Source organism: Rhea americana, unplaced genomic scaffold (genome assembly GCF_003343005.1).
Source record: "Rhea americana isolate MKP2758 unplaced genomic scaffold, rheAme1 scaffold_17, whole genome shotgun sequence".
Lineage (NCBI taxonomy): Eukaryota > Metazoa > Chordata > Aves > Rheiformes > Rheidae > Rhea > Rhea americana.
The window spans coordinates 5,279,395-5,292,773 of NW_028185816.1; the positions used below are offsets into that span (position 1 = coordinate 5,279,395).

Here is a 13,379-nt window from a genome sequence, read left to right on the forward strand (position 1 = left end):
CTTAGAATTCATGTGATGATAAATAAACTTCGTAAAAAAGGCAAAAGGACACTAATTACTGCTTTTTAAATGTTGCACTACAGAAGGATTAAAACTATTTAGAAAATCACTCTCGTGAAAATTCATTAATTGATGCACAAAGTTTGGAACTGGATTTGAACTCAAATGCTACTTCGAATGCAAAAAAAAGAAATTAAAAGAAAACCTCAGGAAATAAAATAAGGCTCAAATGTTGATCTTGGTTGTGCACTTGCAATTTCTATTGACTTGAACAGGAGCCACAGAAGAATAATTTTGGCCCTATGTGAACTAAGGTAGTCACTCACTACAGTTATTTCAATTTCTGGTATACAGAGAAATCATGTGTTCAAGTAGTAACACAGTTTTTTTAATTTTAGGGGGGAGGAGTAAGGGTGACTGTATCTTCTAATACTAAAAGCAGTTTATTACGGTGTCATTTCATATTTCCCTGGTCACCTCCTTCACATTTCTCTACATGCTTTCAGCTAAACCTCATTTTATGTCCTTGAGATAAGAGGTGTTACTTACTAACATACAATAAACAGAGCAGGAAATGAAAGGACTAAATATAATTACCAGCCTAAATTATTAATTTTATCTAAAGCAAACTGAGAATTATAAAAAAGTTAACTATGAGACCATTTTACTTTATCAACAGCAAATAACATGCATCATGACATAGCAATGCACTAAGAGTAGAATTAGAGACAAAAAGGACCCTATAATTTCAGTGTGCATGATACTGTTTATATACAAATTAGTCACAATCCTTTTTCCTGAACAGAGAAAAATTATCTGACTTTACCTTTATTTGAAAGTATTATAGCAGGAAAAGTAATATCCTTATATCTTTAGAATCCTGAGAATTTTGCCACTGACTTCAGTGGGGAGATGAAAATTTCCCTAAGTGTGCAATGTATCTTCCTAACAACTTTTGGCTTAAAGCAGCCGTAGCTACAAGGTTAGATCAGGCTACTCAGACTTTATCTATTTCGGTCCTGAAAGTCTCCAAGGATGGAGATTGCACAGCCTATTTGTGCGACTTAGCTGTCTTCATGAAGAGCAAGCTTTTCCATACACAAGAAGAACAATTTTACTTGCACGCAATAGTCAGCTGAAGTCAACAGGATTTCCTGTGTGAATAGAAGCTTGCTATCAAACTTATGTTATGAAATAACATAAGCAAAGAACATGAGTGAATGTAAGATGTAATGGGACTCAATAGGAGGAAAAAAAGCACTGTTTTTGCATTGATAAGAGTATGACAGAGTAAAAGAAATAAAGCAACCTTTTAAGATACAATTTAACATATTCAGTTTATTTCAGAAATTGAAAAGATCAAACCATACTGTATTAAACATTTCAAAGCTATACTATGGCCAGTTCAGTTCTTTGTAGAACCACTATTTCCCAGTCAAAACATAAAGCCCAGCTAGAAATTCTCATGTAAGTTAAATGTTCTTTAAGAACATTACCCTAATACTAAAGAATACTGCAACAAGCAGTAAACATACATTTATGCCTAGGTCCCAAATGCCTAACGATAACCTCTTATGAAGAGTGTAGAAACTTTGGTTTAAAATAAATGAGGCTTATGTGGCATCAGTAATTTCTCTCAATGGTAGCATTATAATGAGTTATAGTATAAAAGTATTCCCTTGGAGTACACTGCACACAATGGAAATCACAGCTTAAAAAAAAAATCAGGTAAGTTTTAAATTGACATAATATACTAATCTTCCAAAGCAACAGTGAAGGGTATTAACTTCCATTTACAGTATAAAATATTGCAGCATAACTCTATGAAAGATAGAAGTCATATCTTCACTGTGTTCAATATTATTCACATTAATTTCATATGACACCTTTTCACCTTACCAATGGAGGCCAAGAGGTTTAAATAAGAAACCCTCCTTAAAAGGAAACACCAGAAATATAGCATTCCCAGGTCTAATAGGTCAGGCTTACTAATTCCAAACTGAAAACCTTAACTGCTGTCTCATCCTTAATATGAAATGAACTGAAATGAATGTCTAATAAGCATAAAATAGATTCCTACAAGATGATTAATTTACGATGCAGCACAAGAAAACAACTGAACAATAAGGAAATACTCGCCTCTAGCAACACTTTCAGTATAAACTTATGAGAGCCAACCTGCAGTTCTTAATAATAAGCTAAAAACGCTCCATTTTGCAAAGTATGTTTGGATGTAGACTACTGGTTCAATGAATCACCTGTTCATCGAGGCTCTTGCATACGCAAATGACAATCCAATACCTTTCACGTAGCACGACAGTTGGGTCTGACGGACAGCATTCCTTCACATCTTCACAAAAAAGAGAGGGAAAGGAGGGGAAGAGTTGCATATTTTGGTCTATAGTTATATTCTCATCACCTCAACGGGAAACTAAAAAAGCCTGAAATAATGAAACACCTATAATAATTAAAATATTTATCTAGCTAAGTTACCCAGCTTTATTTAAGTTTTGAGGAAGACTTTGTATGATCAGTTACCACACAGAAAGTACTGCCAACACACTGGCATGCAGGCGGATTTTACTCTGCAACATTCCCACCAGCTGCCTCGGAGAGGGAACTGCAGCGCCCAGGGAGGTGTCTCTGCAGCTCTTACAGGCAGCGGCTGCGTGTGGGGCTGCACCAAAGGGCTCCTAAGACCTCTATCACAGCGCTAAGGAAGTCAGGGGAGACTTGGGGTGGTGCTTTCAAAGACATCATGGAGGTCTTTCAAAAATACTATGTATGGAGCTGCAGAACACACTACCCTATAATCCAGCTTTGAGCCACCTCCTGACAGAGTTTTGTCTTTCCACTGTTACACAGGGAAGCTAACATGATTATAACCCTACTCTAGGAGCCTAAATTATGAATACTTTGGCAGAAAGTTACCATAAGTATAATTTAGTCATTTCAGGGATTAGAATGTGACACTTTGTGAAGGTGAGGCATATCCTAGAAAAGCACAATATAACATGCTAAAGATTTTTCAAATATCCAAATGGAGTTCTCATTAAGAAATATTACACATTACAGACAACACAATATTTAACTGTATGTAGAAAGCAGCAACTAAAATAAATGGGTCTAAGCTGGCAGGGAATAGAACCAGGTTATTGATTAGCCTGTCAATGTCACTGAATCAGAATACTGCACTGGAGATGCATTCTGCCAGAAAGTTTTCAGCCAAGTCTAATATGAACATCCTTTGAGTGAAAGTAAAAAATAATACTTATATCACATTTCCATTAAAATAGAATCTAAAGAATTTGACTTACTCTGCTTTTTGTAAAGAAAACGTTTATAACCAGCACTTTTACTTAAATATGCACTCCAAAAATATACCTGATTAAATGCAAGTTTTAGACACTAAGCTAACAGGAACGGCCACATAAAAAAAATAGAAGTGTCAAGGGACAAACATAGGAAATGAAATCAAGAGCAGGGGAGGGAAAGAATTATTTATTTTCTAACACTTTATGTGTTTGGCTAAACTTCACTGAAAGTCTGTTAGCCATTTAATTTAACTAGAAAAGTCTAGTCGTCTTTATAGAACCCGTTATTTGAACTATACCTGTTTTGCCCCCAACAGAAACAGCACCATAAAATATAATATAAACAGAGAGAGGTCTATGGGCTTCTGTTCCATCAAGGTTGGTAGGCCTGCAAAAGAGGGGCTAAAGGCAGGAAGGAGAACAAAAAAAGAAAAAAAAAGTAAAAGTCAGAGAAGCAGCAAGAAGCAGGACAGCGTGTGTAACTATGAGAACAAGCATGCTGTAACTTAAGCCAAGGGGAAAAAAAGCAGGTCTGCCTAATGTCACTCAACATATTAACAGCAAAGTAAAGAAGAAAACAGATTTCCTGACTGCCTGTTCTATAGTCAGCACTGGACTGCAGTCACCCCACTGACACATGTTCAGTTTCACTGTCCATCCAAGACCTTTTTAGTTACAGACTGAATTTACTAGCTCTTTAAGGATTTTTTTAAAACTACAGCACAGTTGAAAAGAATTCCTTATTCATTCAGTGCATGAGTAAAATTGAAATGTGTCAACCACTCAGTAAAGAAAAAGTATTTGGAGAGGAATGGCACACGGTGAAGAAGTCTCCAGCCACCTACTGCTGGAAGTTTTCCAAAAAACTTTATGCAGGGGATATAAATTAAAGCCAGACTTTATATATGTATTTTGCAGTGTCTATTCCAGCACAGCTAGGATTGAGAATTAATATATTTGTCTAAAAATGCTAGTAGACAGATTTGAATCCAAAACAGGAAGCCAATGACTGCCACTATCCTGTGGCCCATGATGTGCTTTCAGAATTCACTTGCAAAATGGCTCTCTTCCCAAGTATCCTGCCATTTCTCCCATTCTGTTAGGGAGACCTCATTTCTTCCCATTAATAACGAGAAAGGAATCAAAAGCTAACAAGACAAAAGCAGAGTCTTTTCCCAATCCACTAATGGATTCTGACATTTTGAGATCTCTCTGCTGRGTATTTGATACAGAGAAATTTTCATGAAAGGAATTTCAGCAGTAAAAAGGTTGGGGGGAGGGGGGCCTGGGAAAGACACAACGACTGCCACAGTCATCCTTAGAATAAAAAAACAGAACAAAAGCCAGGTAAACGGTGCTGAAGAAAAACCCACACACATAAGTACACTGAACACAATTTGCTAATAAAACTTATGTATTTGGATCAGAAGAGCAGAACAATACATTTGAGTCGTGAGAACGGTATAACCAATCTGCTTTCCATTTTCTCTTATTTCCACTACTTACCTGGTATATCACCCCTACTTGGATGGTCTGGAGTAGCATGTACTTACATATTTACAACTACATTTTTCTCACCATGAAGGGGCAGTAATGTACACCAGATTGTTGTTTACAGAACAATCATATATACATTCATACCTTTTGATAGCAAATCTCAAAAGAAAATTTCTACACAGTTTCCATAGCAACCAAACAATACCTTTCATTACCCAGGATTTAGAGGGAGCTAGTATTAAATAACTATTTTGTTATAATAAAGTGCTAACTGGTATCAGCAATTCAAAAACACAAGGTCAAAAACTGTAAGACCAATTGCATGCTTATCATTCAGTCTGCCAGGTATAGAGGACCTATAAGTCATAAGAAGACTCATAGGTTATAAAGTCAGGAATCATTATATCATTTAGGTTGACTCCAGTGTCACAAAACAACAAATTTTCACTGTGATTGTACGTTACTAAGGTTATGGGCCAATAGATGTGCCTTCAGGAGAGAAGCTTGCTAGTCTGTGGAAAACATACATCCTTACGTTCACATCGTATTAAATGAAAGGTGGTTTGAAATAAGGGTATTTCTGTCACTGAAATTCAAAGCTTAAAAAGTTACCTTTTTCTATACTGACCTGACCAGCTCTCTTTCAATAAAATTCTCTGTTAATCTAAAAAAATTCCTTACTGTCTTCTGCAAGTAATAACCACTTCAAACTCTGTGACTCCATCTTTCAAGTTATAAAACATGTCTTTTTGTGCATTCGAAGTTTTCACATCTTCTTCTTATTTTTAAAAATAGGTTTATTACTTCAATATTACTTCGACAGATTGAGGCCTATCTGTTCCCTGTCACTAAACCACTTAATGGCATAGCAGTGGGATCCAATGAGTGAGTATACAAATAATTGATTGTAGGTGGCAAATACAGATCTCATCTAAACTAATGTTCTTATCATCAGACTTAAGATGTCTCTTAACATTTGCATGGATTTCCATTATTTATATTTTATTTCTTCAAGCTTTCCCATAAACGCATAGAGAAGGATTGAGAATTTTGGTCTCAACATTCGACCTTTTTCCCATATGAAAAATTTGTTACATTAATTTTAAAGTGACCTTGAAAAATTCACTTGAGAAAATACTACTATATGAGAAAAGTTTTGAAAGACTGCCTCCCTTGGGTTTGCTACTTATTCCAAAGGATTTTTTTCCTTAATAAACTTCAGATTGACAAGTATAACTTTCTAGGGTTTAAGGTTCTAGTATTGTTCAACTTATTCATCAATGACCTGGCTGAAGGGACAGAGTGCACCCTCAGTAAGTTTRCTCATGATACCAAATTGGGAGGAGTGGCTGATACACCAGAAGACTGTGCTGCCATTCAGAGAGACCTCGAAAGGCTGGAGAGGAACCTCATGAAGTTCAACAAAGGCAAGTGCTACATAGTGCACCCTGGGAGGAATAACTCATTGCACCAGTACAGGCTGGGGACTGATCTGCTGGAAAACAGCTATGCAGAGAAGGACCTACACATCCTTGTAGATAAGTTGACCATGAGCCAGCAATGCTCCCTTGTGGCCAAGAAGGCCAATGGTTGCAATAGATGGCCTGAGCATTGCCATCAGGTCTATGGAGGTAACTCTCTTGCTCTACCCAGCCCCAGTGAGGCTGCATCTGGAGTACTATGTCCAATTCTGGGCTCCTCAGTACAAGAGAGACAAGCAGTTAGTGGAGTGATTTCAGCAAAGGGCTACTAAAATGATTAAGGGACCAAAGCATCTCTCACTTGAGGACAGGCTGAAAGGACTGGGCCTATTCATCCTGGAGAAGAGAAGACTGAGGAGCGATCTTATCAACGTGTATAAATATCTTAAGGGAAAATGTCAAGAAGATGGGGCCGGACTCTTTTCAGTGGTGCCCAGTGATAGGAAGAGAGGCAACAGGCACAAACTGAAACACAGGAAGTTCCACTGAACATGAGGAAAAGCTTCATTATTCTGAGGATGACTGAGCGCAGGAACAAATTGCCCAGAGATGTTTGTAGAGTCTCCATTCTTGGAGATATTCAAAAGCCATCTGGACATGATCCTGTGCAACATGCTCTAGATAATCCTGCTTGATCAGTGGGGCTGGACTAGATGAAGACTTCTCCAGAGATCCCTTCCAACTCCATACATTCTGCATGATTCTGTGATGCAGAACGGATATACAGAAATTCGTAAAAACATTTATCTCAATTCAACTGGAACAGATTGGATTCTAAACAAGCAGATCTAGATCAGCAGCAGTAACTTCTAAGATTATTCCAGAAATACCACCTCTCCACAATACCAATCTGTTATTTCACAGACAAGGCATAATTGATGACAATGTCCAGGGAAAAAAAAAAAAAAAAAAAAAAAAAAAACTTACTCTGCTGTATGCAAAACATTCAAAATAGGAGGAACTCTCTCAGTAGCATCTGAAGAAGATGCCAATTGACCAGCAAAATTAAATGTCAGCTATGCATTCCTCTAATTCATTTCCTCATAAGGAAGTGTTCAAAAGATTCCAAGGAAAGCTTAATTCATGTACCAAATAGAAATATGTAGCACAAAGGATGAAAACTTACTGCAATCCCGTGGAGAGTTTCATAATGAGATCCTAACTAACCAAAATCAAGGACAACTGTCACTTAAAACCTGAGCACTCCCACTGAAGTTAACAACAAATTTCCATTGATATCAATGCTGTAAGAAAGATCTCTAACATTGTAGTTTAATGTCTAATTATATTACTGTTATATTTTTTTGGCACCATTCTATTTGGAACGCTGTCGTGTGATATGAAAAGGGTGTTTTGTTTGCAAAGTTGGAATGAAATCTGACTTGGACATAATAAAGAAGCCAGCAAAAAGAATTTGACACTCACCATCCTGGTAGGGGAGAGGAAAAAAAAAGAAGAAAGAAAAAGAAAAACCTCAGTTTATCAAAACTAGAAGATTTTAAATACTTTGATATTTGTTATTTGAAATTAAAAGCAAAAGTGAGAAAACAGAAGTGTTAAACTGTGCCAGAGTACTAAACACCCATTTAGTATAAGAATGTTTTAAATGCGCAGCTGAAAAGCTGCACCTACTTTCCATTTAGAATCTAACTTCGAGATTTCATGAAATGAACAAACAATAAAATTACCACAAATGATAAACAGAAATGAAGATATGGGACCTTTGGTTAATGAACATTAACTACTATTTCAAAGTGGTTCAGAGCTACAAGGTTCAATATCCTCCAAATACTCTAGAATTAAAAAGAAGTTTCATTGGCCATGAAACAGAAAAGCTACTAATCTTTTATATTAGCATGTTAAATCTCAAATTATTTGTGACAAATCCTGTATTATTTCTTCTTTCAGAGCTTCTACTGAATTAATTTAGAGTTTTCAAATCCTATTCACCACAGCACTTAAATATGTTCTCAGCTTTATACACAAGGGACCACCTAAACTCTTATCTAAATTTGACTTCAGTGGAATTTAAGCATAGGCTTATAACAAAGTAAGCACTCCGGTGTTTTACTCAACTGGGATCTTAACTTTCACAGTTGGGATGGATTCCTTTTCACCTCTGTTGTTCTCTTATTATGATAAGAGCTAAATCCTCAGTGTTATCACATCAGAGTTGTGTGTCTTTATGAAAATAGGGATAACAGTTCTTTGGAAAGTAAGAGATACAATTTTGTCAGAACAGCATGCGTGGAAAGAAAAATGGAAAATGAAAAGAAGCACAACATGAATCAAATTCTAGTCCTACTATTATAAAATCAGATAATTCGAGTATTTTCACATTATCACTGTAGGCTGATATATAAAAGACTAAGAGGATCAAAATGAAGTTTGGATAGTATCCGTGCTAAATTCAGCCAGATGATCATGTTAGCAAATATTTATATTAACAGTTAACTTTGTGATAATGATAGCTTATCTACTACATATGAAATCCACACACGCAACACTGAGACTTGAAAAATCTGTTAATCAAATGAAGTAGTATGAACTTTACGGTTTTGCTCATCCTCCTTTAACAATATGTCTTAGTCACGACTTAGCAACTCAGTGATCATGAAGTCTTTGATCTCTTTCCTGATCCATCAAATATCAATGCAAAGCAGGAGGATGGCTATTAGGATGACGTGGATGCTCTTTCAAATAGGACTGAGAGAAGGCATCATCTCAATTCCTGAAGACTTCTGGTTATCACTGAACAAAGTCAGAGCAAATTCAATGACTTAGAGTGAGGAGGATTCTACCGCATGCTATTAATTTCTTAGGCCAGTTAATGCGCTGTTTCTTTATTCCTGACTGTCATTAAACTGAGTCAGTGCTGGTTAAAAGGAAATACTTTCTGCTATTACGAAAGCAGATGCTATCAATTCTCCATAAAGTACAAAATAAAGCCTTTACCCTAATAAAGAGAATCTTCTCTCCAACTCTGTATCTTCCTTGTGAAAGGCGCTCCACACAGAATTTATTAGGGCATTTACAAGGTGGATCTTCAGAAATGTGCTTAACCTGAAAAATCCAAAAAAACAAAAAAAAACAAAAACTGTTAAAGAAACTAACATATACACACATATTTATCCAGATAACATATCAAAAGCCAAATTTTCAAGAAGATATTTGCCATAATGTGATATTGCTAAATTTTCATTGCTGATACTTTTGAACTTTTTCTTGACTTTTCTTTCAACTTCAACATTTTTAATAGTTTGCCCTTGAGTGGCTTTTTTTTTTTTTTGGAGAGAGAGAGCGAGAGAGAGAGTGTGAACGAGCGAGCACTATTCTGTATACCGCTGCTTCAAAGGGAAAATTGTAGACCATTCCATTGAATTTTTCATGAGATTTGCATGAACTATGAATGGAAAAATCTGAATGAGGACTCAGGATTTGGCTCATCTTGTATAGATCTGAATGCCAGTTATATATTAAATGGGCTTCAGAGGGTAAAAAGGGTTCTTTACGTCTTCGAAAACTCCGCAAAAGAAAAAAAAAAATCCAGCAAAGCTTCACTGTCCTTTCAGATTATTCACTGACCAAGTATATCTAGTATAACCTCAGAATACAGTCCTATAGATCACTATGCAAGGGAACTTTTGCATCAGCACCCTCTATCTGCCAGAAAGAGCTATTTTTGCATTTGTAAATCATTCAGGATTTGGACTAAATTTAGCCTGACTCAATAACTGATTGTATTTGAAATATAAGCTATATTCAACTAATTCAGTTAAAAAAATGCTAACATTAAATACACTCGTATGCTCAGTTCCTTAGAACTAGATACATTAAAATGGAACAAGCATGCCAGCGTTTTAAACTATTTCTGAAATCCTAGACTGTGGGGCTTCCAATGTCAAAAAGGAGTTCCTAGCTGTGAAGAGGCAAAAGAGAGATGAGTGTCACACAGGTCAACATGAAATTTGCCCTGCTTAATGGAGAAAAATAACCAGCCAGTAGTCTGTCAGTCTGAGTTCAAAGTCAAACTTTTGTACTCAGTATTTTATGAAGAAACAGGAAAGGTGACAGAGTGCTACATATGGTCACAGACAAAATGAAGGTGTTACAAGAATTTATTTTCCCTTCTAAATAAATATAGTAAATTAGAAGCAATTCTATAAAAAAAAAAAAAGCAATTATGCTTATTGATAAAAGGGCACGTCCAGTACCTTCAGTTTGTTCTTTCAAACAGTATACTTGCACCTTAATAAAAGTATGCAGAGAATACTCTGACACAATCACAAATCATGGCCCAAGTTATTTTCACTGTCATTCAGAAGAGTTGTAAAGAGAAAAATGCAAGTCAAAGATTCATGCCCATGTGCCCAGTCTCTGCCAGTCAACTCCATGCCAAGATGCTCCTCAATATTGTTGCTATCCTGCGATGATCTCCAGCTTAGGGAGCTAGTGTAATCACGGGTAATTTAAAGGAGGCTCAAGAGTACTCTACTCTGTTAAGGCCAAACCTGACAATAGCATTCCAACAATAAGGGTTGAGAAAAGACAGATGAAAACTACTTTTTGTCAGCTGCATCAGCTCGACTGCAGCCAATTGTGAAAATTCAGACTCAGTGCTACCAAAGGCATTAATGTTTATGTGCTACCAAAGGTATTAACGTTTAGCAAAAATATATTCTGAACTTTTAGGTGATCTGGAAGTAGCACAGCCACCAGTGTCAAAGAGCAGATCTGTTTGAGAAGGCTTATTTGACATTCAAGTTGTACTTCTGTTAAGGAACAACGACAAGTACAACATTTTCACATACTCCACTCTTCTTCAGTGGGAACTGACTTAGTACATTGGTGGCAGACAACATAAAAAGCTGGAGGAACTTCCTAAAGGTTTTGTCCGCTTCAGGTAATACTGGAAAGACCTTTTCAGATACAGTTTGTAAATCCTGTAAAAAAACAGACTGGCAACTGGGAAAGAATATTCTCAGAACAGCTACCAGATGAAAATCTTAAACAGAGCAAAGCTATGGGACTGATAGCTATTTTGTTTGTCTTGAATATTAAGAGGTAGAAATGGTTTTCAGATCTGCTGTTAATAGAAAGCTTTAATATGTTAAATAAAATGGAAAGAAGTTAAAAATTAACCAAAATTACTCTTTCTGCACTACATGAGGGACAAAGATGCTTTTGAAACTACCCTCTTAATTGATTTGAAGGCTTTCAAATTATTTCTGAAATGATTCACTGCTGTTGTCTACATAACTTTGTAACTGTGTGGCTTAATAGTCGGTAAGTAGCTTTTTAAAATAAGGTGGGTTATCTTTGTGAAAAATATTTAACTTGAAAATTAGCAGAGGGACTGTGCAGCTATTTGACAAACAAAAATGATTTTCAAGTATCAGATGAATTGTCCTCAATATGAATGTATTGAAGTATTTTACAGTGAATTATCCCAGTGATTCCTATGAAGAAATGAGTGAGAGTTGGGCTCAGTTTCTGCAAACTCCTTAGACAGTCAGTATATAATAGAAAAAACTTCAGTGAAAGCAGCAGACAATGACATAAACTCAGTATAGGTTGCTGAGGGTGCAAAAGGTGTATTCCTATGTCTCCTGGAWCATAGTACAAAGTCCTCTAAAAGCAAACTCAGTCTACTGGCAATGGCCTCTGAGTGTTCCCTGTAATCAGGGATTTCTGACATAACATCCTACGGTAGTTATCACTTCCGGAGACACTCTCAAAATTTGAAGCCCAGAGATAAGCAATGTCAAAAATGCCTTAGCAACTCCATCTACAAGGGATCATCTGAGCATGAAAAACCAGGAGTAGCTGGGCCTAACTGGTTCCAGGTTGTTTTGCACTGCGTGAGCCTTTTCAGTACTGTGGAGAATGAAAGCAAATAGACTTTTAATGGTGTAAAACAGAGGATAATGAGACCTTCACTGCCAATCCTGCAGTTGAGGCTTCCATTACCTTACTATCCCAAAGGGCACAGAAGTATTATTGAGTGGAATTTGGAAATCAAATAAGGAAGCAAAGCAAAGAAGTATATCCTATTTTATTTTGTGTCTGGACTATATGAACACTCCCGCTATTTTATGTTGTGAGTGTCTGGGGCAGTGAGGGTCAGGAATCTAGCTGGATGAATTCCATTCTGTTTCTATCCCTACTGCTTTCTAAATTAAAGGAGGTGGTTGGAGACAGTCTTCATACTCTATGCTCCTTTCCTGCGAGATAAATAATTACATCCATTCTTCTGCACATAACCTTTCTTTTTCTATTCTCTCAAAGCGTGAAGCAGTGCTTCTGGAAAGTTGTGGAAGAAAAGTTAAATGTAATTATTTGCATCAAATAATACAAAGTTCTTCAATAAAATGACCAAACAGTATATTCCATCTGCTCATTGTAACAGAAAAGTGGCACATGGATTTTTCAAGAAGTGCTTTGTAACTCCCAGGTGGCACATCTACCATGTAGTATAGCAGTTACTATAGTAACTGCTTCTTTTTATGGAATATATTTGTACTTTTCAAGTTTAACCTCTTCATGGTCTCAAAATGTGTCCTCTGCACCTGAATCCAGATGTTTCAAATGAACCCTCTAGGGTATATAACAGAAATGAGCACCACAATATAGTGCAAAAAGTGTAATGAAATTCAAAGCAAGAAACTTTCTTGCTAACAATGAGGAAAAAAAAATGCTGGATTTTTACTGTGAGAGAAACATGCAGAACTGCAGTATAAAAATTAGGCTGAGATAACTCGCAAGTATTTGTTAACAATTCGTACAAGTCATTATAGGCCAAATCTCATAATCCCGATTCAGTCCTTTCTCAGACATAACACCAAGTGGAGTTGATGAATAAGAACTCAACAAAAAAGGAAAATGGAGTAATAAGAAGGGAACTTGGCCCTAAGCACAAAGCTAGGGTAAACTGCATATCTCCTACACAATGCTACATTTTTTCCAACCTTCAGGCATAAATAATTGTGGTCAAAAATAAATTAATTCTAACAGCCTGCAAATCTCTAAATACAGTGATATGTTAAACTCCGGCTTCTGTGTTCTTTGCAAGTAAGTGCATACCAGA

The 13,379-nt window shown here is 36.4% G+C and overlaps 1 protein-coding gene across 6 annotated transcripts in view; it reads right to left on the reverse strand.

The window, feature by feature from the left end:
• The window catches only part of GAS2 (growth arrest specific 2), a 94,498-nt gene that overhangs the window by 27,206 nt on the left and 53,913 nt on the right, over nt 1-13,379 (reverse strand). For all 6 annotated transcript variants that reach the window (XM_085300898.1, XM_085300899.1, XM_085300895.1 and 3 more), the window contains exon 7: nt 9,248-9,355. In XM_085300898.1, coding sequence (XP_085157024.1) covers nt 9,248-9,355 — 108 coding nt within the window. The remainder of the gene's footprint in view (nt 1-9,247; nt 9,356-13,379) is intronic.